General features: G+C 41.0%; 1 protein-coding gene across 3 annotated transcripts in view; it reads right to left on the bottom strand.

Moving 5' to 3' along the window:
- TGFB2 (transforming growth factor beta 2) overlaps positions 1–27,042 on the bottom strand; it is an 84,981-nt gene that overhangs the window by 9,661 nt on the left and 48,278 nt on the right. For all 3 annotated transcript variants that reach the window (XM_077157867.1, XM_077157865.1, XM_077157866.1), the window contains one exon: positions 18,581–18,744. In XM_077157867.1, the coding sequence (XP_077013982.1) occupies positions 18,581–18,744 (164 nt within the window). The remainder of the gene's footprint in view (positions 1–18,580; positions 18,745–27,042) is intronic.

The following is a 27,042-nucleotide window of genomic DNA, read 5'->3' as shown; positions in this document are numbered from 1 at the left end:
AACACAGAATTTAAAAAAAAATCATGACAGTAGCAACCAAATGGGTAGATAAAGCCCTGGCAAATCTATAGAAATTTTTTACGTTATAGAGAAGGAGTAAAACAGACTGAATAGGAACAAAGAGCCTCTGAAGCTTTTGCTCTTTTAAATCTCAGAATATTTAGAGAAACAGCTTCATTAACCACAGAATACTGGTAGGCTCAGAAAATGGAGAACTTCAGACTCTCACATGGGTGAAAGGTCCAGTTGACCTTTTTAAAATAGTTCAAGAGCAGGCCACATTTAAACCACCCAAGAAAGACAGTTCACTAGCTATAAAATTCGGAAACAGAGCATTGACTTTGGTCTTACGGGTTTGTTATCTTGAACTTTATGGCCAAGGAGTTCTTCAACTCATTTGTGGCAATTTAACTCCATTCTTTCTTATCCAGTCTTCAGTGGAAACAGGAAACAGCTGTTCTCCATCACTCATGGAACAACCCTCATATTCTCGGAGACTATTAGTAAGTCTGCCTTCGGCTTGCTCTCTTTCTCTCTCTAAGCTAAAGAACCCAGTTCCTTTAGCCTATATTCTTTTAGATCAGAAATAAACCCAGTTTCTTAGCCTATATTGTCCTTTAGAGGCAATTTCCCCAACCTCCAATCATTTGGGTTGTTAATAAAGATGAATGATGCTCCATAAAAGTACTCCTACTACTTCTGCTTCAAAGCTGTCTAGAAAACCTTCTAATCACATCTCAAAGTCTCCACTCCTAACTTGAAAGGTATGTTCTTCCTAAGAATAGGCACAACCTCCCTGTGCCTTGTTTATCTTCCTTTTCCCTCCCACATTAAATGTAGTTGGGAAAGTTTAAAGGGAGAAAACATGGAAAAAAGAACCTACTGCTACTATCTCTTAGTAGCTTCTTAAATTCAAGAGTTTATACAAAAGCAACCAGATCCGGCAATGACCCATTCTACTTTAGCTTCTGCTTTCTGCCTTTCTCCAATCTCCCAACATGTGTATTGAACATTAAACAGTCACAGATAAGCAGATGTTTTCTTCTTTTTTCTAGATCCACAGTTGCTTCTAAATCCCTTTATTCATCTTATCATGACAAACACAGTTTAGTTAAACAGCAGAAGCTCTCTTACCTGGCCTCCGTTTAACTGACCTGATTATCGGTATTCTCCATTTGCTCTGTAATGTGTACTGGCTGACAGCACTCATTGATGGAAAGCTACTCTATAGTAGGCTCCAAATTCTTCTGATCCTACTAGTTGAATAGCATACTTAGCAGGTATATGTTTCTAAACCTGGTTATGACATTGTACTTGTTACTATTATTATGTAAGTTCATTAAATGATCTAGAAACTGATGCAAAACAGGGCAAAAGGAAAAAAAAAGTTCTTTCTTCTATGAATACCAAGTTGAATGCTTTGGAAAGCCTTTGTAAAGACAAGTTGCTTAAAACAAATTTTTCCCCCTAATTTTAGGTGTGGGAAAGACAACTATAAAAGACTGAACTATTCTGATAAAAATCTAGAAGGATCTTGCACTCAGGTTGCTCAGCAACTGTCCTTAAACTTCTCTTTCTACTGCAAAGAAACTAAAACTGGAAATTGTATATGATGTACTATGGTTATGAGTTATGCAGTGACAATCGGCAGTCCTTTGCCTTTCTCTAAAAACTCAGCATATGAAATTTATTTGTGTATGTGTGTGCATGTATATACATAAGAATGCATACACACACATATATATATATACACATATGCATGTTTTAAATTAAACATTTTAAGGTATGCATCTCTTGCTCTCTCTTTTTTTATAAGCCCCAGCTTTAACTGACTTTTTTTTTAAAGAACTGACCAACAACCAGTCCTGTCTGAATCAGAAAAGAAAGTTTCTAATGTATAGAAAATGAGATTTCGCTATCTCTGATTAGTTACCACCCACTGCAATGCTAAAATGTCACCTTCATTACATTACAGATATACATATATATTATATATAGTGTGTGTAAAATACCCACATATCGTCTTTGGCAAGGCTCTAAGGTCTTCGTTGAATTACAAAACTCTCTACACAAAAGGATCCATTCATCCCTTTGCCGCTGGAAAGCAGCCAGCCATGGAGTACATGGAGGCAAAAGTCACTGATGTCACCCAATAGTCTGGGGACAGAAAAAGAAGTAGAAGGTCTAGATGCAAAATTAAAGCTGGAGGAAATCTTAACATTAAAGGAAGAATGTAATTCAACTCAGGGTTTGGCTTAGACACTAATAGAACAATTCTTACACTCTTATGAGATATTGCAAAAGAATTATAAAAAAGCATGGGGAATTCTATTTTATTTGCCAGATCCAAACATCAACGGACCTACAAGAGAACTAAGGGACCAGCTCAATCAGAGTTCGGATGGAAAGGGGACATTAACATTAGGGCTCTGGTTAACTAGTTTGGGTCCATCTTGGTGTTTTTGACTGTATGTTTATGTTCAATATACATGACTTGCATAGAGTGATTAACAAATGTTGAATTAAACACTGACTCTGCTGGCTATTAGCACATTCTCTCAGATCTGCATTATCTGAAATACTAGCACTGGAAAGCTAAGTACAGACCATCTGCTCCAACCCAACACAACTCATTCTCGAACATCTCTGTCTTTGTCTAAAGATGTCTCATGACAGTGAACCCACTGCTCAATGAGGAAGGTCATCCCATTTTTTTGACCATTCAAATTACTGGGATTCTTCTTTAGTTTGAACTTAAAATTTCCACCAACTAATCTTAGTTAATAATGGTACTGTTGCCTTATATTTACCTATGATTGTTTTCAAATATTTAAATATTTCACTCGTTTTTAGCTTTTGCAAAACCCTCTGTGGGGCAGACAACATGAGCCTTACAACTCATATTCCACAACCAAAGGAAGAGAAGTGTTAAATACTTTTCCAACAAAACCCTGTGGAAAAGCCTGGGCCAACATCTTGCCCTCTTAGTACCAATAGAGAGGGCTCTCTGATAGAGTATTTTGCTCTCTGGAGCAAGATATAAAATTCTCCTCTTTCTCCTCTCTGTCAGGTCCCCCAAAACCAGAAGTGGCTCCCCTCAACTTCAGGAAAATGACTCTCCTTGGCCAGCCCCTTTTCCAATGTCCCTCTTAAGACCAGTTTCTCACTAAACTGCAGATACGATCTAACAGAAAATAGAGATATACGGAATATGCCAAAAATGGAAAGAGGAGTGGCGATTGGCTTCCCTTTTTCTTGGTCACTACTATTAATGCAAACTATTTACTTTTGGCAGCAGCTCCATCATCCCATTGAGTCATACTAACAGTTTTGTAAAACAAAACCTTTATCCTTACATGCAAACTGGTGTTAAGTCAGATTTCCCACCTCAAATTCCTTCTGGAATGAGATGGAAGAAAGAGAAAGAAATAAAGGAAAGCAAGTAGGGAGGGAAAGTTGGTTATTCTAGCCCAGTGGTTCTCTAACATTAGTGTGCATAAAAAACACCTAGAGGGGTTGTTAAACTGCAGGTGTCTGAGTGACACTCCCTGAGTTTCTGACCAGTTTGGGGGCTGTGAATCTGCATTTCTAACATGTCTCCAGATGATGCAGAAGCTGCTACTCCAGGGACCACTCTGAGAATCACGGTTCTAGTCTATGTTTGTGTAATTGACCCTTTGAAGCTAAATGGAAAGTATCCATATATCTCTGTTAATTTTGAACTTTTTATTTGACCCAAGTTTTGGCCTTCGGGAATCTCTATGCATCGTAAGTTTGCTATTCAACATAAAGCTATCCTTCCTAGTCACATATTGTCAGCTACTGTGCATCCAATGTTTTCATCCAGTTGATGTTAATGTTAAACATCAAGGGGCAAAACCCAGAACATGTTCTCAGATTCTTAACTATTTCCTTTCTGGTTGACCCTGATTCTTTAATCAACACTGTGGTATGTTGTATACAGCAGAAAAATAAGTAGAATTGCTCTAGAGGAAGTGAGGTGCAAAGCCAGTTTAGACCAGGAGTCCTGCCTATCTGAAAATCCATTCCCTTTCCTCATGGTCCCTCAGGTTTCTTTTAAGAACCTTTAGGAGGGCAGGTGATGGTGGGTCAGTGGCAGAGTTCTTGCCTGCCATGCCAGAGACTGGGGTTCAATTCCCAGTGCTTGTCCATGCAAAAAAAGAAGAACCTTTAGGACTGTGACAAACACCTTTTGAAAATCATTGTTGTAGTAAAAAAGTCACAGACTTTGGTGTTGGGCAAACCCAAGCCAAGATGTATGATTTTCTCATTTACAAAAAGGGACAATAAAACCCACTTTGCATGTTTATTGAGAGAATTAAATGGCACAGAGAAGGTAAAACACCTATCACATTGCCTGGTATTCAATAAATATGAATGATTGCTATAATTATGTTCCTTTCCTGGTCAAAAACTTCCAGAGACTTCCACCACCTAATAAATAAACTACAGATTCCTTTAGTTTTAAATATTTAAGACACAATCTGCTCCCAACATATCATCCCAGACAATATCCCCAAAACATGTAATACGTATTCTAAACCCTGAATTTAGATTAGTATTCCTATGAGAATGCCTTTCCCCCCAATTCCGTGTAAAAAAACAAATATATATACCCTTCCATTCTTCAAATCTAAACTTAATGCCCAGTTTTTCCATAGAATAGTTACCTTCAGTCTAAAGTCAGATTTCTTTTACTAGCTCCCTAAGCAATTTGGCCTCTTGCAAATAGTGGCTTGGATGGCAATCCTGTATGTGTGTAAGTGTCAATTTCTTCCAACAAGATGAAATTCTTCTAAAATATATAGGGGATCACAAACATGCTTAAATTTCCACAAACACATAGCTTGCTGACACTAACACCATTAAAAATCCATTGATTTAATTCTGGAGGGATCTTGCTTTCTGTGTTAAATTCCTGAGAGCACCAACATTTTTTTTCATGCAGTGAGACACAGTTTATACTCATGAGAGCATTTCTTGGTTTATCCACAGGAGGAACAATTGATTCTCCAACATGTCATTCCAATATCTAATCCATACTCTAAAACGCTGTCAGAGTGTGAACAAGCCTTTCTCCTTTCATGACATATATACAAAAAATAAAATATTTCATATGATCAGTTAATTTGTTTATTCATTCATTCATTCATTGAAAAAATATTTGTTGAGCATCTTGTATACAACAAACTGCGTCATTTGTACATTTACCTCTATTTTACAGCTCACATTTTCCAATTTAGTTCAACAGACATTTATTAAGCACCAACTATGAACAAAGCATTGCATTTATATCTCAGGGAAACAAAATAATATGGTCCCCATTCTGAAAGGAATTCGTGGTGTAGTAAAAAGATATAGACATTTCAACAAAAATGATAAAATGATGTAAGTGTGCACAGAGCATGATCAGGGTATCTACCCCAGCCTAGCAAAGTCAGGGAGGGTTTTCTGGAGCCAGGAGATAGCCAAAAGATAGCTATCAACATCTGAAAAACTGGCAAAGATCCTGGACACTAAGAGGACAGAGTACAGGACCTCATATCTTATTGGGATGAGCTGGCTCATTAGAAAGGGGAACAGATAAATGTCTTCTTCTTTCTCTTCAGGGCCCTTTTGGCCTTTCTAAACTCTGTACGCTTGAGCTGATGGAAAGTTTGCTCTATAGGTGAATTATACCATGTTGGGTATATTCTAAATGCTAGATTTGACCACACAGCTCATCAGAGCAAAGAACATACTTTCTAACCCTTTTTTATTAGCTCCACTGCAGCTTCTATGATCTTTAATTGGTAAATTTTCATTGACTAACAGGCTTCGTTGGAAAGACACACTTCTTCAAGCAACAAATAAGCCCTTGAAACAACAGTCTTTGATACTGACAGAAACTACTTATTGGAATTTTATGCACATACATACAGATATTTTATATATATACATATACATAGAGAGAGAGAGAACACACACACACACATATATATATGTACATATATATCAGGAAAGATAGAAAGAATCATTAGACAGTATAAGCAAACTTACACTGTATTTTGTTCCTTAAACTTAGATAATATAAAAGATTTGTGGGAATGAAAATGGGAATGAGAAATCAAGAAAGAGAATTTCTAAGTAATAGAAAGTGGGGCCTTATAGAGAACCAGAACTTGGCAAAATTGCATTTACGACACCGAGGCAAAAAATGTAATTCTCTGATCCTGTTTAACTGCAGCGCCCTTGGTCAGTAATGAGTCACCTGGGATGACTATCAAACGCATTGCATGGTCATTCTTTAGCAGTGGCTTGACAGACACAGTACTTCTCTTGCTTCTCCCATTGTTATGTCCTTTAATAACCAAGGCCCCTTTGTGCCAATTGCAACTCTCTAAGAGGTCACAGGTAATGTATAGTTCACAAAAACTTCACAAAAGCCTGCGCGGTCTGCTCCCATGAAATACACTTCCACTTCAGAAGAAAGAAACACATAAAAATACAGTCTCCTTGGAGTTCAGATATCTACCTATTATGACATTATATTAAACTCTATTTACAGCCCATAGTAATACACATTGATATGCATCTATATCACATACATCAATATGCAATTATGAAAAATATGGTACATATGCATCTTTAATGACCTTGATAGAAATATCATCAGATAGGCCTTCAAGCTACACACACATACACACACAGGATAGCCTCTCCTCTGCAATGAAAACACCTTATAATTCTCTATTGTTTCCTTCATATATATTTTTTTCATTCTCTACAGATGGGCCTTTGTGCTGACTGCACATGTGCACAAACAAGTAAATTCATTTCTACAGGTCTGTGGGATGAAGGAGTCCTTTGTGTGCACAAAAAGACTCTTAGAAGCTGCAGCTCAAGTAGTATTTATAAGGCCATCATGCAGAAATCACACACTAGAGAAAAAGATTCAATGGAACTAAAGTCACATTGGTACAGCAAGGAAAGATATTTGTGCAGTACAATATGCAACGATACAATCTGAAGGAAAACCAAGTCTAAGACCAAGTCCATAGCACCCTTTCCTTGACTGAAGTCCTGTGGTCCTGGGGCCTGAACCATCCTCCTAGTAGTATGGATTTTGATAAATATGAATTTGGTCCTTGCCATGAGAGAACAAGACTCTCCAGCAAGTCTGCAAGCTCTCTGGACCTAACTTCTGGCTTTCTTATTTGACCTCCCCTTTCAGTCTACTGTGACTTGATATACACACGTGTACTTGAGGAACACACATCCAACACCCTTTTCCCTATTTCCTGACTACCTATAACACATATGGCCTGTACTGTAATTTAAGACCCTGCTTATATTAAACTGAGCACTTTAATTTAGGGAGTGTGATTATAAATTAACGACTCTGGCTTTTCTACAAACATACAGACTTTATGGTCTACCCAAGAATATGGGGTTTCCTTAATTTATTATATAATTTTCTTTTGGTTTTATATTTTATGCACATGGTTATTATCCCCTTAACTTGAGTTAGATCTGAATAAATACAGAAAAAATGGATAGGTAGATACATTACCTTTTTCATTAGTCATGAGAGATATACTTTCAAAAGAAATGTAGCAGGATTTCCATATCCAAATAAATAAGTGATGCTCCTCAAAAAGAGTCACCTCACAAAGTTACTTCAACAACAATCCTGGTATTTGAAACTTATTTTGAAAATTCTCTTAAATTCCTTCAAAAATATTTACTGAGTACCCACTGTGCACAAAGCACTGCTCGAGGAGTGTGGCTCTCAAGGTAGCCTTAAGACCATAAACAAGATGAAGATGGAATCGAAGATAATGTGTAGCAGACGGAGATGAGTGTTGAGGAGAAATCGCCAGCCAAGAAGTGGCACAGGATGTACTGAGAAGAGGGGCCCTGAGAAGTTAATCAGGGTGGCCAGGGCAGGCCTTCCTAAGCCAGCGGCATCTGAGGAAGATGTAAAGGAGTAAGCTGTCTGCATAGCAGGGGAAGAGCGTGATGGACAGAGGGAGAACTGGCTACCCAAGCCTTTGGAGGGAGTGAATGCAGGAGAGAGGCTAGGGTGGCAGCTCCACGTGAGTGAAAGGGAAAGTATGTCTGGGAGGCAGATGAGTAACAGATCACATCTAGCCTCATAGGGTGCAATATGGACTGTGATTTCTATTTAGAGAGTGCCAAGAAGCCATTGCAGGTAGAGCTTTGAGGAGGGGATTTTGATCTGACCAATATTTTAACAGGAATCACTCTGTTATGTGGCAAACAGCCTCTAAGGAGGCCAGGGTGGAAACAGGAGGTCACTGCAATAGCCCAAGCGGAAGATAAGAGTCATCTGTACTAGGGGAGTAGCAGGAGAGCTGTGAGAAGTGGTTGGATTTGGATATATATTTATTTTATTTTATTTTGGTCTGCTGTATGGCAGGGTCACATTTCACTGTTTTTCCTTATGAGTATCCCATTATTGCAGCACCATGTGTTGGTTTTGTCTGTTTGTTTCTTTGTTTTGCATGTTTGTTTGTTTGTTTGTTTGGGAAGTGCACAGGCCGGGAATCGAACCTGGGTCTCCTGCATGGCAGGTGAGAATTCTACCACTGAACTACCCTTGCACCCGATTTTGGACATATATTTTAAAAACTACCTTCACACAGGAATGTCAACATAATCACTTGTTATTTTCTTTTGCACTGGAACTTCGGCAGTTTTCAAAAATCCACACCACTTTTGAAAAATCCAAATTTGTCTTCAATGAAGGAATTCTCAAGTATATATTATCAGCTCCGAACATAGTTCTAGAACAGGAGCTCTAAAAATTCTCTAAGTACCGTTAGTATTGGGAGATAACGTCCATGCTATACTGACTTGGGACTATTTTTGCTCCACTGAAGGCTACAGAATAGTTGGTGTAGTGACAATTGACAACATGAAAAGAAAAAGAACCTTATTAAAATCAACTGAGCAGGCACATGTTGAACCTATTTAGATGGCGGCAAAGCAAGGAGAGGCAGTAATGGGGTGGGGGAGGGCAGAGGTAAAAAGACATCCTCTTTGTGTCAGCTACGTTATAATCATTCTTCAAAAAGAAGAGCAAAAAATATCACAGCCCCCAGCCCTGCACCGCTGCCCTTAGAGTCTTGATAAAGCAAACACACAGAAAGCTCAAGCCATGGCTGCTCCTCCAACTCTCTTCTGCTCCACTGACACTGGGAAATTGGGCCAGAGGAGACCTCGTCTGCCAGAAGTGAGGGATATCATCATGGAGGGGTTTAATCATCATGGGCCGACTGTAGGGAAAATGTGACCCTCGCTCCTTCAGTTTTCTACTAGTTGACAAGAAAAACCCTGATACTAACCCACTCTTGGTGCATCTAATGTGCAAGACACTTTACATATGTGTTCTCCTCAGAGTAATCAATATTTGCAGGTGAAAAATGGGAACTCAGGGAGAGGAAGTGATTTGTAAGACCAGTAAGTATAAAAGGTGGAAATTGAACCCAGGCCTGACTCACTGCGAAGGTCTTCTTTCCCACCCTGAGCTGCACATCAGCAAGTGAATGAGACCCCGCACGCAGAGGGAGTGGAAAACATCCCCAGCTCCCCAGAGCCCAGGCCTCTGCAGCAATAAGCAATAAGAACTAGGGTGTTTCATTCATTTTTAGGAAAGTTTAAACAGATTGTAAATTTAAGGGCTGACTCATCAAACACAATGCTTTGTAACCATAATAACAACAATAGAAACCTTAGCAGACATATTCAATGCTAGCAGTGTTCTAGGTATCATCTCTAGCCCTAACAAAATTTTTGCAAAGTAGGAGCTTTTAGCCACATTTTACTGATGAGGAGCTAGTCTCAGTGATGGGACTTCCTCAGGCTCACCAAAGGGGCAACACCACACTCTAAACCCACACTGTTCCAGCTGAAAACCTGTGTTCTTTCTACTAATATGGTGAAGTGGTCAAAAGCATAGCTTCTGGGGCCAATCTGCCCGGGTTAGCTCTGCTAACTGCATGGCCTGAACAAGTTAATTTCTCTGTGCCCCAGTTTCCTCATTTTTAAAAAGAATAATAGTAGTACCTGCCTCCTAGGGTTATCATAAGGATTAAATAGTGAATATATATATATATATATATATATAAAGCACCTAAAAAGACTGCATTGCACAAAGTAAGTATTGTACGTTTCAGTAATAATTATCAATATTATCAGTGAGTCACATTACACAAAAAGAGCTATAGAACCACTGGTTACTATTGCCTGATGATTAAAATTTCTTTGAGTACTATGGGGAAAGACTACTGTTTATACTACTTCTTTTGGGGTCCCTGTCTGCTCCCAGGTTAACTGATTCTGGGTAAAATCATAACCCAGCAATAATGAAACAAGCATGACATTTGATCAGTGTGAAAAAAAACTGAGATATTAATAGTCTTGTGTAAACAAAGTGTTTATTAAACCTCGTGACGTTAAGTGGGTTACATGCTATGTATGTCTCCAATGTGGCGCCACATTAGATCAGTATTAAGGGGATTGTAGCCATAAAATTTTGTACAACAGGAGCATAGTATAATTTTTTTCAGTAGCACATTTTGCAAGTCTTATTTAACAGACAGTCCATTTTTTTGGCTGACCTCTTTATTTTACACACCCTTGGGCAAAATGAGGACTGAAAGCTGAACTCTGTGTGTGTGTGGGGGGGGGGTTGTATTTAGGAAAAGAAGTAAGTTTTCATTAACCCCATTAATGCCGTATTTTCTGCAATGAGAGCAACTTGTCCTTCAGCTTTGCAGCATTAGCATCTCTTGAAAAGAAAATCTAGGCCATCTACCTTGAACTTTCATTATAATGCTTTAGGGGGTGTACACAGTATAAAATCTTTTGCAAAGATGATATACATGGAACGTCCACTGAAGATAATTAATGATTCACTCCTGCATACTAAAAGTTTTTGCTTACGTAAATATCGATTCATGCTTTAATCCTTCAGTCTGAAAACACCATTTAATATTTACTGTACAGCTTGAAGCCAGAAATAAATGGACATAAATGTTTTAGGATTTAGCCACTGTTGTATGTATCCTTGCGAATGATCTCCTCTAGAAATGAGATTTCACTAAATTTGATAAAATGGTTACTGTTTAAATGCAAATTCAATTAGGCTTCAAGGTCCAAGTGCTAAAGAAAGAGGTCAGAGGAAGCAATATGACAGTGAGATTGTATGTTATTCCCATTTGTCAATACCCTGACAGAGTATTCTATTGAGGAGGGAGGGTAGTAAGAATCCTGAGTTCACCTGCAAAGGTTGAATATCACTTCAGCCTTAGCATGGGTGACCCAAGTCCCCCCAAAACTGAACAGTGTGCTATTGCTTCTCCCAAAATCACAGTCAAGAAATTCGAGTTTCCCTTTAAAATCCCTTGGCTAATTTCATCCCAGCACATTTTTCCTTAATGGTTAAAGGGACCCCTCAATAGATTATAGCTTACTAAGCTTTCGGGCCTCATTCCAGCCCCTACAAGAAGGTAGCATTTTGGAGGCTTTTTCTTCCAATACTTTATGATGGATGAACCTAGCATGTCACATTGCTTTCTCAGTGAGTACTTGTTGCATGACCCTATTCAGTGGTCCAAAGCTAATAAGTTAGTCTTAAAAATAACCTGGCAAGTCCCTTCGGCAGGTAGCCCAAGAAAAGGCTCTTCCTCCTGGAGGAATCAAAGACTCACATGTCAAAATCTAAGAGGTGAGTAACATGGAAGGGAGATAATATACATCAAGTGTGCACAATCCATCTAACATTTTACATATATCATTTCATTGGACCATAATAATACATACCGAGTAAAATCATTAAGGAAAATTAGGTCAGAATGTCATGCCATTGGACACTACCCAATGCTGCCTCATAAAGGATGACCAGGGAACACAGATGCACTTACCAAGTCCCAGAATGTCAGTGCACATGGTGGAACACAATGGAAGGTAAGGTCATTATAAATAAAAGAAAATACTGAGCTTACTAATTAACCAACCTGCTCCTATCTTGAGCTGATTTATTCAGTTGTCCCTGCTCTAAACAGTGTTAGGTTCAAAGGAATCACTTTCTTCAGGCAAATGGCTGCAGTCCTTCGAATTATGCACCTGCCTAGTCAAGGAGCCCAAACAAGATGGCGGGCGACCCCAAATTCCCAAACTCCCTTTTGACAGGAATGAATTCTGAGGAATTTCTCTGGGTTCTCTGGATTTTGCTGTAAGAATACTTTGGCTATTATTTCTATTAATGGAAAGACTCTACTGTTGAAACATTGCTTCCATGTCTACTTCCTCCACCAGACCCTGAGCAACTGGAGACAGAGACTGAGTCTCATTACCACTAGGAGGCCCTCAGTCTGAGTTTTCTGAACATTACTCAACTTTATATAGCAGGTTATTGTGGTAGATTAAAGGTGGTTTTAACTCTCTTGGACCATCCTCCCCTCAAGAGAAGGCATCTCTTTCCATTACCTTTGAATCTGGCTGGTTTGTAGCTAAGCCAGGTGGAAGTGATTCTGTGCCAGCTGGGGGCCTAGTCTTTAAGAGGTATGGCAGCTTCTGCCTTGGTCACTGAGCCTCCATGTAAGAAGTCTGACAAGTGTTCTGGAAATATCAGAGATGACCTAGAGAGGGGGAGGGCCCATCTAAGCCCCATCTTCCAGCCATCGTGTCAAAGCTCCAACCTTCTCAGTGAAGTCTCTATAGACCCTCCAGACAGGCTAGCTGGACCCCAGTGACCCCAGTCAAAGTCATACGGAGCAGAAACATGGCCCAGCCAAGCCCTGCCCAAATTTCTTACTCACAAAAAAATCATGAGACGTAATAAAATGGCTATTTGAGGTCACTAAGCTTTGGAACAGGGTGTTACATAGCGAACCGATTATAAATAAATGCCAAAACAGAAAGTTACAAACCTTATTATCCCAGACGTGGTAAAGTCTAAAATGAGCAGAAAGTGTGAAAAGTGTGAGTTGATAAAAGAAAATTAGAAATGCATGCGCGCTCTAAGTTCCCCTAAGGTTATCACATCTAAGTCTAAGTACTCTTTAGTGTTTCCACAGGGCCATAAGGTCGAGGTACCCTTAAATCAGTTACTCGCCTCTCATTTCTTCAGTTTTAAAATGGTGGATTTATCCCACTCTGAGATGGTGTCTGTCTTTGGTCATATTGGTGACAATCAACTTGAAGAGGATTCTCCTTTCTTATTTCCTCTCTATCTCATAACTCTGGACTTGAATTTTAATCATAAATCCAGAAGCAACGTAATCAAAGTAAGATGCATTCAAATCCCAAACAGGCTAAGAGCTACATTGAACACTGTGGGTTCAAAGACATTCCCAGAGCATTGGAGCTTTATCTGAGCATATTCCAATAAAGGCTGCTTTTGTCATAAAGCTTTAAAAACATAGCAAGGGTCATTCTTCTTTGGCAAAAGTTAAGTTTATATCTTTTTTTCCCCCCTCATTTTTCCCTTCATCTTTCAGAGGGCTTTATCCTTTTCATATTTTCTCCAGCCTGGTGAATATTTGAAATCATACCAAGCTCATGATAGTAAATGCTGTTAGCATGACAGAGGACAGCAAGATTTTATTTTAGTCCCATTTGTGAAGTCTGAACAGAGTTTTCTGTAGAAAAGGGAGTGCAGTGAGAACATTGCTGTCCCTGCCAACCTAAATCTGACATCAGATGCTGGAATGCACCAACTGTCCCAGGCAGGGAGAAGCAACAGCCCTGGCACAGCTGTGAACAAGACAAACCCTAACTCACTCACAGAAATGCCATCTTAGGTACATTCAGTCTGGTGTTACGGCTCTGGAAATAGTCCTTGGATACGTTTTATGGGCAGAATGACCTAAAAAAACTTGAGATGGGCCTTAAATCGGTGATTCACCAATGGAAAAGGTCACATCCGAATCATGAGGAGAGCTTCCCAAACCACATCTGCACAGAGGCGACTCTCCTTTTCCTTTCCAGGAAGAACAACTACCTCCAGAAAGCGGCCTGTGGGCAGTCCTTGAGAAAGCTCTCTGGGGACTTCCAACCGAGGACAGTGCCTTCACAAATGTTGGTACACACTCACATAAACACAAATGTACACATATTCTCCCTTGATTAAAATTAATGTACTGAAGAATCCTAAGAAATCACTCATACAACTACCTAAACACTGAGAACATATTCATAGTCACCATACTTTCCTCCAGTGAGTAACATGACAAGTGTGTGTCAAGTGATACAGTACTCAAATGTCATCTGGAAACTTCAAAGACTTTATTTTTCTGAATGGTCCAGCTTTCCAAATAGCTGAAGATCTGCACAATAAGCACCAAGCCCCTCTCTCTCTCTCTCTCTCTCTCTCTCTCTCTCTCTCTCTCTCTCTCTCTCTCTCTCTCTCTCTCTCTCTCTCTCTTTTCCCAAAATAACATTTTGGCTACTTTGGATAGAAAACTCTCTAAAATTTACTGCGTTCATGTGTTCAGTTTCCTGAATATAAATTAGCCCTGTCTTTGTATTTCAATGTTCCTATCATAAGCATCCATTTCTGTACTGGAGCTAGAAGGGAGAGCTTATCACTAGAGGCTGCAAAGATCCCCACTGAAAGCTGAAGGCTAATGGGAAATTTGAAGACAACATGTCAAAAATGGGACTTCAAATAAAGAGGTCAGAGTAGATGTCAGAAGCCAGGTAGGAAGCTAAGGAGCTAAAGAGTGGCTATTTATAAACAGGGCGAGGTTTAGGAAAAGTGCCCACAACAGGTTTACTGCATTCTGTGACTTGATATTTTGAGCTAGCATGGCTGGAGTGCACCGGCAAACATCTCAAGTCTAAAAGGGCCACCTGCTGCTCTGAAGGTTTCTTCTTCCAGCCCTCACCTTCTAATTTAGTGCTTCTAAAATCTTATGGTCCTAGAAATAACTGACCTAGTCAGAACTGAAAAAAGGACTTAGAAGTAAGCTGTGTGGGGGCTTTATGACTTTTGGTAATGCTCGGGGATCTCTTTGACTTATTCCTGTCCCTTGGCTGTGTTGCAAAATGTGAGATAGCGACATAGTTGAGCTCCAGACAGATATTCTTCCTTATTTTTCTTCTAAAATCATCTCCTTCCAGATTTCTGTGCTCAGTGAGAGTAAAGATGCCCAGGTCCACTCTCTCTATGCTATAAGCTTTAGTCTTGAGCTGTATCTTTTCCAACTAAGGGAGTCTCATCTGTGCGGATTTTGTTGCTTGTAAACTCTGAGCAGGAACACATCCACCAAGAACCCTCAGAGGTCCTCCAAATTACGAGCTTCAAAGGCCACATCCCTTCCCAGAGATGAGATGGCTTCTGGGTGTAAGACAGCCATCAGCAATCCTGCTATCAGAGGCCGCCCCTCAGAGCTAAGGTCAGGGGGCATATGAATAACAGGGATTTAGCAGCTTACGTTACAAGACCTAAGGGACCCGGCTTTCAATTTACTAAAGTCCATGAAAGTGAAACAGGGCCAAAAAGAATGATCCATGATGGTGTTGTCAGCACAGACAGAAATGTGAGAGTGATTTAAATGAAAAAGATGATCAAAAGAGGAAATGTAATCACGTTTTGTTCTAGGGTTTTTTGGTTTGTTCTTCTAAACCATTTTACAACTTATCTGGCTACCTTTAATCTGGCTTTTTTTTTTTTCACAGAACCAGACTTTGCTTCCCTTCAAGTATCACTCTACCCTCTGGCCAGTGTCTCTTATTTTTCTTCAATTCTAGCTGATACTTGAGGGAAAGTAGAAGGGAATGAATGGCATCACCAGCCCGTGGTGAGGAGCAGGCAGCGAGGTGAGAGTTGGGCTTGTAGCCCAGCCCTGCCACTTCCTAGCTGGGTGAACCTGGCCAATTTACTTAATTTCTCCACACCCCCTGTCTTTCTCTGTAGATTGGAAATGCAGCACAGTAGTGGAAAGAATACCTCCCAGCACAAACCTCACGGTATTGTTGTACTAATTGAATTATTCAAAAATTACTTAGAATAGTGACTGGTACAAAGTAAGCATTCTCTCTCTGTCTGACTCTGCAAGGGGATGGGAGGTGACAGTGGGTATGTGCTGGAAGAGCACATTAACAAGACTTAAAGGTTTCCAAGATGAGGTCCTCGGGGATCCCTTTTAATAAGTAAGAATTCTTTTTCATGAGCACACATGCAAATTAGTACTTGAAAGCCATTGCAAAAGCTTTAAAACTTCAGCCTGATGCTCTAAGAGTCATATACAAAGTTAATTTGTATAGTAAATACTCATTTTCATAATAAATACAAAGAAAACTCTTGTCCAAATTATCAAAATTTCCAAATGATTAGAATCCAGAATAAGCAGATGTTTCTGCCTACAGCCATCAACTGCCTTCCTTTCTTCAAGAAAACGTTATTCAACCTTCTATCTCACCTACCTACTTCTTAGCATTGGGGTTCTTCGGGGTGTGTGCTTGATCCTCTTTCATTCTCCCTCTCTTCAGCCTTTCCTTACCTCTGTGTATCTCATATCTAGTACCCTCAACAGGCCCAGACTGCTCCTTCTGCAGAGAAGGACTGTTCCCCATTCTGTTTCAACAGACACTGAGTGCCCAGGGCCCAGCTCAAGTGTCAACTTCCTGGTGAGGCCTTCCCAACTTCGTCCTATATGCTTGCACTATGACACTGTGCCATATTTAAGTTGTGGGTTTATATGCCTGCCTTGCTCACCAGGCTCAGAGCTTTCAGAGCAGCGCTTTAACGTGCAAATAAATCACTGGGGGAATCTCGTTAAAATGCAGATTTTGATTTGGTAAATAGTTCTTGGGTGGGGCCTGACATTCTGCATTTCTCACAGCTCCTAGGAGATGGTGAGGTAATGTTCTGCAGACCCCATCTGAAAAATAAGGCTTTAGAACATCTATATCCCAGTAACTTGGAAGCTCATAGTCACTATCATCATCATAGGACACACCTGCCCAGCAGCTCTACTTAGGAGGAGAGATGTCCCCACAACAACAGAGGAGTGGAGTGGTCAGAGGGTGTGTGTGTGTGTGTGTGTGTGTGTGTGTGTGTGTGGTGGTGGTGGGCGGGGGAGGTGCTTGCTCGAGTCAGGAAAGAGGGTGGAGAAGAAAGGTTGGAGGAGAGGGGGGTGGGTTGGATAGATGGGGTAGAACAAGTGAGGTCAAGGAGAAAGGATGAGGCTAGTAAAAGACAAGAAGCAGCAGCGAAGGAAGAATATAAGAGTGAAGAGAGGGAGAAAGAAGATGATAGGAAGAAAGGGAGAAGGAAAGGGAAAGGAGGACAACCATAAGATGAGGAAGGGAAGATCAGCTGACTTCTCTCCTTAGGCTGCAATCAGGTGCGCAAATGTGCGTTTCCAGATGCAGGGATGGACTTGTAAAATAAAGCTTTCCCAGGGATGAGTGCTCCAGCCTCACATGCCAGTGTGTCCAGGGCTTCACCACAGCATTCTAAAGGTTCTCCCTTCCTGAATGACTGAGGAAGGAGCTATCCATCACTTTAACAGTATTCACACAGGAGGGCCTGTATCATCATTATAAATGTATAGAATAGTTTGTTTCAGTTAACTTAGAAAAAACAAATCTAAAACAGTAGGAAGTCTTTTACCTTAAGACCTATTATGGATCAAATTGTATCTTCCAAAAAGATATATTGAAAGTCTATCCCTCAGCCTGCCCGAAAATGTGGAGCTGTGCTCCGGTGCCATGTTTCTTGAAGATAATTGTATGATGATATGGCTGTCGCAGTGCGACTGTGCGGTTGGGAGAGCCTCGTGTCTGATGCTCCTTTTGTCTACCGTATCAATGGACAAGTAAAACATATGGCTTAAAAATCAATAAATAATAGGGGGGACAAATGCTAAAATAAATTTAGTAGATTGAAATGGAGGGGTAGGGGTCTGGGGTGTATGAATTCTTTTGTTTTCTTTTTATTGCTTTTTCTGGGTTGATGCAGATGTTCTAAGAAATGATCATGATGATGAATATACAACTGTGTGATGATAGTGTGAGTTATCGATTATATAACAAGAACGGAATGATCATATGATAAGAATGTTTGTGTTTGTATGTGGTATATGTATCATAAATAAAAAATAAATAAATTTTAAAAAAAGAATGTTTAAAAAAAATTTTTTTTAAATGCTATCCCCCAGCACCTCCGAATGTGACCCTATTTGGAAATAGGATCTTTGACGATGCTATTAGTTAATATTAGGCCTAAAAAAATGAATGGTGTCTTAATAAGGAGAGAGAAATTGGATACAGACAGACAAGATGGCCACGTGATGGAGGCAGAGATTAAGTTATGCCACAAACTGAAGCCATGGATTGCTGGCAAACTATCGCCAGAACCCAACCGACTTCAGAGGAAGCATGACTGCTACTCTTGATTCACACTTCTAGCCTCCAGGACTGTGAGAGAATAAACACCTGCTTGTTTTAAGCATCTCATTTGTGGTATGTTGTTTCTGCAGCCCCAGGAAACCAACAGAGACCTCAAACTGGATGATCCAAGAAAGCAACCCAAACAAGTTACCTGATAGAGTTCTATTCGTTGTTCAGGCACTCTGGCTTTTGGGTTCTGCAGACGAAAGACTCTGAACTCTGCCTTCACCAAATTGGAAGCATTCTTTTCCATTGCTGAGACATCAAATCGCACAATTCTGAAATAGGGTCTGTAGAAAGTAGGCGGGATGATATCTGTAAAAAGTTAGGGCAATCATTGAAAATGATAAAAATCCATTGTTCTCTCCAAAGAGACCATAGCAGGAGAGAGTCCCAAGAAACCCTAAGGGTAATAGCTACAGAATGATTTAGTTTCCAATGGCAAATTTAAGACCATTAACAATTTAACCAGAAAAAAATAATAAACATGCATTTGGTTTCAGGAGGAGCAGATTAATAGAGATTAACAAATCATTTCCAGCTCCATTTTAGGGCATGCAGTTAACCCCATTCTCTGAAAGCTGGCAGAGCAGTGGAAAATCCTAGATGGTTATGAACTGGAATAATTCATGACAGTTGATGCCTGGAGAGAGCTGTCAGACTTGCATACACTTTAATCAGATGTGCCAAGAAAATAGCTCCTAATGGCAAATACTTTGCCCATGTATTTTTTTCCCTTGAAAGTCTGGCGTCCAAACTCTCTGCTTTATCCAGGTTCATGCATTGCATCTTTTTTGGCTTCAATATTTTGGTTTTTTACACACATATGACCAAACACACTCCTTATGGTGAAGCTATTTGAATCAACTAAATTAAACCCACATACTGGCTATTCCAGTTCCAGTTTTAATATTCTTTACTCAGGATAATGTCCATTAATGGGAGGGAATCCTGGTTAATTTAGAAGAAACAATATAAGTTCCTTTAGTTCTGAGCCACGTCAAATACAGAGATGCAGGAAGTACACGACAATTTCAAACTCATGGATTTTGCTGTTATTTTTAGTGGCCTTGTATACACAACTGATGCCACACCAAGACCAAAGCAGGTTCTGCTTTACCCTGATGCAGCATTCATTTTCTGAGAACTGCACTGGGCAGGCCATTGTTATGGGCATGTTTTTACAATTCTCTTCTAAAATCTCCCATGAACTTTTTTTCACCATTCCATAATGCTCCATCCACCTCTGGGGGCTCCTTTACTATCTACCCCTCCCCTCATTTTTGCAGCTTCATTGCTACATAATCATTCACAGTTGTGTATGTTTCTTTAAAATGCTTTATTCCTTCTGCATTACGTTAGTTTATTTTTGTTTTTCCATGTGAAATTTCAAGAATCTTGAGGGTGGAGACCATATTTGCCAGGCCTTTCTCACTGACCCCTCCTCTCCTCCTGCATGCTTAGGACAGGGTCTGTATATACGGAGTTCTCCAAATGCCCAATGTTGGCATAGTTGGTCATCCACAGAGTCTTGAAAGACTCAGGCATCTGGCTATTGGCAAGATCAACACATCGAATAAATGCGCCAACTTGCTGGTCTTAAAATAGAAGGAAATACCTTTCATGATTTCTTGGGAAATCCATGCCTGACGGTTACACTGAAAAGCCTGCAGAGAATACCCCCACCTGCATTTCCTCATCTTAATCACCCTGCCCTTTTACCCTCATCAGAACTCTTCCCCATCCCTTCTCCAGGTTACCTGTGACTCTCAGAAAGCAGACTCATGGAGAAGGGGTGAATTCCAAGCCATACCCTGCTTGATGGCTAGAACTCACTTGGCGCTCGACACACATTGAAATGACCGTGTGAATCAGGGCCTTGTAAGCCCGTGAACCAGAAGTCTCAGAAACAAACAAACAAATAAAAAACCCCAAAAATCTAAAGCATCCAGGTTCTGGAGAAAAGAAAGTATTCATGCAGACGCAGTGATGGCTATGCACCACCACTATGAAAGAGTTGGTGAACAGTTTTCAGGCTGGCAAACATGCGTACAAGCAGGAAGGTCTTTGGAGCCCCCTAGCATAGCAGTTTGAAAAAAGTAGCTGCTGAGAAGAAATAGACTTTTTCTCCCCTGGAATATGTCCACCCCAGTTACTGGAATGCTAGTGCTACACCCTGACCAGCTCTCTGGCTCCACGCAGCCTCTAGTTTGGCCAGAACCCTTCTGTCAGCAGAGCTGCTGCATTCATCTTTGCGTGGCCTCACCATCAGACAGCAAAAGCTTCAAGCATCCTTTGAAAGCGCATCCGAAAAGAGCAAAGCTAATTCAGTGTGCTTCCTGCTGTTGGGAAGAGTAAACATCTCGTTCATTTCCCCCCTTCTCTTTCGGTGGAACCTTACGAGCCTGCTATACTTCCACAAACACCCATCTTTCACACCCACCCGCTTCAATCTTATCCCTCCATCAAGTTTGTAAATAAGTGCTCTTGAGATTTATTTTTATTCTCTTTTGTGTTTATTACAACTTGGAACAATTTTTGCCCCCTTTCTGGTCTTCTGCCTATACACACACTTTCTTTTTATGGGTTCCTTAAGACCATGAGGTCAATTTTGTTTCTTCTTCTTCTAAGCAAACTGTTCAATGATCTTGTCCTAGGCTTTTGAGCTTTGGAGGGGCAGTTGCAAATATTTATAGGAGTAGCTTGATAGCTAAGTGCAGTTCTGCTCTGCGCTATTCTAGACAGTAGCAAACACCCCTCCTCCCCTCTCCTCTGGCTATTTTAAACATTAAGGTTCTTTATGTTTCAACTGCCTGACAATACAAACCTACTTTTTTGTTCTTGTTTGATAAGCAGAAGCAGTTTTTACGCACAAATTTAGGCTGAGCAAACCTGCCATTGATTCGGCCTTGGACCTAGGGCCACCGTAAGCCACAGCAGGAAGAAACAGCAGCTTCCACCCACTGCTCCAGTGGACAAGAGCAAGAGCTCCATAAGGACTGTTGACCAAAGAACTGACTACTCACTTCCAAGTCGGTCACAGCTGTCCCCGGCTGCCATCTGCTATGGATCACAAGTCCCCTGCCTGGCTGAAGAACTCAAGCAACTTCTCAAATATCTCTGGATTTAGTTACAAATAAAATCACAGCAAGTTGCTCTTGTCTTCTTCTGTGACTCTGCCCTTACCCCCTAAATATTTTTGGATGCATGATGCCAGAGAACCCAATAGACCAACCTTCACTCAGCTGGGACCCAGTGGGCCCAGTTCCACAGCTCAGGTACTAGGGTGACAGGGTACGGATACAATGGCTTGGGCAGTACTGCTCCACTCACTTGGTCTTAGAGGGATGGAAATTTTTGTTCTGCTTCCTCCAAGATCTCAGCTCCCCCTTCGGAATGGGAGTTCTGCCTAAAGTACTCTGTAATTCCAATCGCAGTTCCTATCCCATCACCCAGTACTTGACCTTCACCGACTGACCCACACTCACATCCTTGCCCTCTGCTGGCGCCCAAATTCTCAACCCACTTTTTCAACTCAATGAAATCAATTTTCCTCCAACCCTTGGGATTTCATGACATAGGCTGATTCTCCGCCTTCCTTCCTTCCCATATGCCTTCCTCTCAGGGAATGTCTTGCACCTGGAAGTTTCCAACAGTTCGTAAATGAGTAGTGTCCCCTTCACTTCAACTCTGGCCACACAGCCTTGCTAAATAGAACTTTGAGGAGTAGAAGAGATGGAAAAAAGGAGGAAACAGAAGTAGTTAAAACTGCTGCAAAGTAACAGTGCATAGAAAATCTAACTATCACAAACTACTTTTATAAGCATTATATATCTACTTATCTGTAGCAAATAATTTAGTAACTTATTGTACATCATTGTATTTCTTTACTCTCATGTGAGCACCTTGAGCTCCCTACCATTCTTTGTTTCTCTACAGCCTAGAATGGCTTCCTGCAGGCACAGACTGATGTTTAGAAAGACCTCCCTCCCTTTGGGAATGTGCTACCATCCCTGTCTTGAAATTCTTTTTTATCTTTGAATGTATGTTTTATAACAGAAGTCTGATGGGACAGTGGAGCATCTATAGGGGGCTTGGAGCTGATGTACTGTCCATCTCCCATCACCTGCCTGCCTCCCCAGGTTTGGTTCTTGCACCCTGCCCAGCCGCCTCTGGTGTCCCTGGCCCCACTCAGGTCTCCCTGACCCACCAATGACAAACTCTTACCCTCCACCCCTGAGGAAGAAGGGGTCTGGCTGTGGATGCCGCGTTGTTTTGGGACAAGGCATGGTGACATCTAGTCACACTCCAGGTTGGTAGCAGAACAGTGTGTTAGATGGGCCACTTAGTAAGGGCATGCCTGTCACCCACTCCTAATCCACATGCCAAGTGAGTAACAGTGTAGAGTTTGCAATCCTCAGGGTTGGAGCAGTGGTGCCATGGGAACAGAGATGCCTGGGTCGGCTTAGCATCAGTGTGGGGAACCCAGCAGCTGGTGGGCTTGCCCGCTCCAAGTTGTGGGAGTCTGCACCCACTCTGCAGGTATGCCAGTGCCCAAGCCAGCAGCACATCAAAGAGCACATTAAAAGAACACCTGATGCCTTGAGAGAGACCATGGGGAAAGGAAAAAGCTTTATATTTTAGTCTCTTTTGTGGTACTTTTTTTTCCTGCTTTATGAACAAGGAGCGTCACATTTTCATTTTGAAAAGGGGGCCCATAATTTTTACAGCTGGCTCTGCCACAGCCATATATAGTTAGGGTCTGGATGCACTGAGGATTCTTGATTATAATCCCTAATCAAATACTTCCTAGTTGTGTGGCAACAGGGACCTTACCAGGACTTTCTGAGTCTGTTTCTTCATCTATATGATAAGATAAATAATTTGTACCACATATGTATTTAATGGTGTTGTCAAAGGATTACATAAACAAAAGCAGATGGAAAGTTTGAGCACTGGATATAGCACAAATTTCCACTAAGAAAGGTCCTTTTAGCCTCCCATCCCCATCCTGCAATAAAGCTGCCAAGTGGTCATCTGCTTTCCTCAAATTTCTCCAAAGAGAGAGAGAGCACGCCCGTCACTGCCTAACTGACTATTAGAAGAGAAGAGAAAAGTCAGAAGCAGCCAAGTGTACCAGGGCAATTTATAATGATTCTATCTACTTTAATTCCTCTCCCCTACATAGAGAGGAATTATAATCACCAGTGTTCTCAAAAAATCCAAAGACCGGGTTTTAATTCACTAACTGATTCTTAATATTTCACCTCTTGTCATAAACTTGACCATCAGAAAGGGAGACAATAAAATGCCACCCTCCCACCAAACCTGTCTGGATCAGCCAATTCCACCTCCCACTCTGATGTGCACATTAGGACTCCATCAAAAAAAGTAGTCAGTGAAAGAACAAAAGGGGAAGGTCTTACCACATTACCATTATGTGATGAGCTCTGACAGAGAATATAGATTAGGGACCTGAAAGAAAAACTCCAAAGGTTATCCAGTCCAGACCTCAGTGCTCAGGCACGGCCATGCTTCAATAATCTACCTGTGTCTACTCCTTAGGTCATTGGTTAGACCATAAAATCGGCAGGGAAAAAAAAAGTGTGTGATAGATGCTGGAATGTTTGGGTCAAGACTCTATGGCGAATTTCATGTATTTGTTAATGCGATGTTTCTCAAAGAGGGGTCCCATACCCGCTGCATCAGCCATACTTGCAACGTTTGATCAATGCAAATTATCCAGGTGAGTCTGATGCTCAACCGAAGTTTGAGAACCACTTTGCAGAGAGGATATTGGTGAAACTAACTGGTGAAACTAGTACTAGTTACTACTAACAAGCGAATTAGAAGAGGCCACAGGATAAGAAAGAGAGCTTAGTATCTAAAGGCGGCATTTTTGAGCCAGCACTGACCAGAAGCCAATGGGAGCCAGCCACTGGTCTAGGTGTCCTTGTGGAGTCACTAGGATAAGCCAGAAAGGACAGGACTTCAACTGAAATGCAGCAGGTGTGGGTATTAGGGAAGTGCTAGTGTCCTGGAGGGAGGTTTTGTTTGTCTTCCTCTCCGAGGTACTCACCAGTTAACTGAATTGTACATGCTAGATAGTTTTCTTTTAAGGGAAACGTTGCACTCATTATTTCTGCATATTAGGATGGCTGTACGGATCCTATAGAGTGGTGTTTCTCAGAGAGGGGGCTAGGGTGAGGCCCAGAGATCTGCATTTTAGTCAACTCTTGGGATGATTCTCTTGTACCCTGAAATTTGAGAACCACTGAAATATAAAGGATGAAATGAAAACAGTCCACAAAGAAAGGCAGAAAAGAAGAGGAACATCTGAACTTAGGCATTATACATTAAAAAAAAAAATCAACAGAAAAGAAGAAATCACAACAACACAAGAGTTAGGATGCTCTAGTAAGAGGAAAATGGAATTCTTCTGTGATGTACCCTAGTTCTCTTGCCTTGACTGAGCATACCAATCAGCTGGGACCTTTCAAAATATGATACCTGGGTCCTATCCCCAAGAGTCTGTTTAATTGGACTGAAGTGGAGTCTTTCAGACTCCTCAGACAATTCTCATGGACAACCAGGACAGAGATCCCCTTCAGTGAAAGGAACTCATAATGCTTGGCCTGCAGAGGGAAAAGATTTAGGGAATGTCAAATCCCTTAAGGGATTTCGAATACTTCAAGGGCTTCCAGATGGAAAGTTCTTACTCTCCAAAAGGCCAGGTACATTTTGGCTCAATATATAAAGAATTTTCTGATAATTTAGAAGAGTTTTTTTTTTTTTTTTTTTGAGCTTCCATGCTGTAAGCTCCCAATTCACTAGGAGAACTCCGGCAGTAGTAGATGCAAGGGGTTTCCTCAGTCTGGTGGCAGGTTGGGCTTTATGGCCTCTCAGTGCCCTTCCAGCTCTGCCATTACATCATTGCCACTGGGAAGCTCTCCTTGGAGCTAAAAAAAATTGTTTTACTCCCATAGATTCCACTAGGAATTATATGGTAGATGATTGTTCACTCACCACCTGTATCAGAAGCATATGGAGGAGTTACTAATATGATTATTACTGGGCTCCATTCCAGACGGGTGAATCCCAGGTGATTCTTCTATACTCTACAGTTTGAGAATTTCTGTTCTAGACAATGGTCTAACCACACTGAACTTGGCCAGGTGGCCTTTTCTGTTTCTCAGTGTCATGAACCAGCCAGAGACGCGTCAAATATTCCCATCTCAGCATCCTGAAAAGAATGGCTCCATCTCACTGCAGACTCAGAATTCTCTGCTGCACAATTCCCTTCCTATTTTATGATAGCATCACATACTTCATTTCTGCATAAGTGTTTTCAAGGCCTATTTCACAGATAAAGAAATTAAGATTGAGAAACATGAAATAGTTTTTGGCTAAAGTCAAGGTGAGACTGGTCTTTAGATCCAAAGCCCATGACTTTTCACTACAATAGCTTGCATGAATACCACTCCAGGCAGAAACAGCAACACACAGGCACTGGAGCAAAGAAGGGACTCTACCCGATACCACTTTGATACTTCAATAAAGCTTGAGAAACTATAACTCAGGTTTCCGTAATTACATTGATACTCCTTGACAGAATCATACCAATATGGAGATTCACAGACTCACTCTGTGTTAAAGTACCCAAAGAAGAGGCACTTTTCTAATACCAGGACTGTCCAGTATCTTTCAAGTGTCTAGAGCCCCAGAGCCCAAAGCCATCCACTGGCTCTTATCCCCAGACTCCTTGAACGAGCAGCACAAACTGGCATTCCCTTTGCCAGAAACGACTGCATTTTCCCTACAGCTCTGCAATGATTGGTGTGGACTTCTGACATGTTTAATGGGTGCAGTGGCCCCCTCATTCCTGACATCCCCAGCTTTGAGGGAAATAGTTTGGGGCTCATTAGCCATCCCCGAGAGTGTGGCAAGATAAGCAACCCACCAAACGGCTGGAGGGCAATAAACGAGCTTCTATTTGTGTAGAAGCCAGCATGAAACCAAGACAATCGTGTTTTGGGGTTTTCTAAAATTTGTCTTGGCACACGGGGTATGGATTTTATTTCACTACCACATCCCAAACACTGCTGACATTCAAGTCACAGCAATTTAACACAAAATGACTGAGAAATAAACAGCACATCAGCAGTAGTTTCTGCCTTTCTCTCCGGCCATCGCTCCTATTAAATGTAATGCAGCACCAGTGCATCTGCAATTTAAAGTGGGAGTCTCCAAGAGGGACTGTGTCAAACTTGACGTGCAGCTGGAAATCAGTCTAATTGTGTCAGCATCAGCTTATGTGACTTGGCCTTCATTGCACTGCTATTTGAGACTATGCATACTCCCCACACAAGCGTTTGGCCCCCTTATTGCACAGTGCAAAAACAGGAAAATAACAGTGGCGCCGACCCATGGTGGCTGGTTTTCTTGAACTGTGATACGCACAGTGTTTCTAGCTTCTACGCCAAAGTGTCCTTCACCCTATAAAATCCCACTGAAATGGAGACAACTTATTTCACTTCAATTCCTCTGAATTTTTCACCAAACTCAGAGCTGTGTAGGGAATGCTGTACCTTAGCAGTAAACGCTTTGGGTGCT

This window comes from Tamandua tetradactyla, chromosome 4, assembly GCF_023851605.1.
Source record: "Tamandua tetradactyla isolate mTamTet1 chromosome 4, mTamTet1.pri, whole genome shotgun sequence".
NCBI lineage: Eukaryota > Metazoa > Chordata > Mammalia > Pilosa > Myrmecophagidae > Tamandua > Tamandua tetradactyla.
The sequence above is the reverse complement of the archived record's forward strand: the minus strand, read 5'-3'. Positions and strand labels throughout refer to the sequence as shown.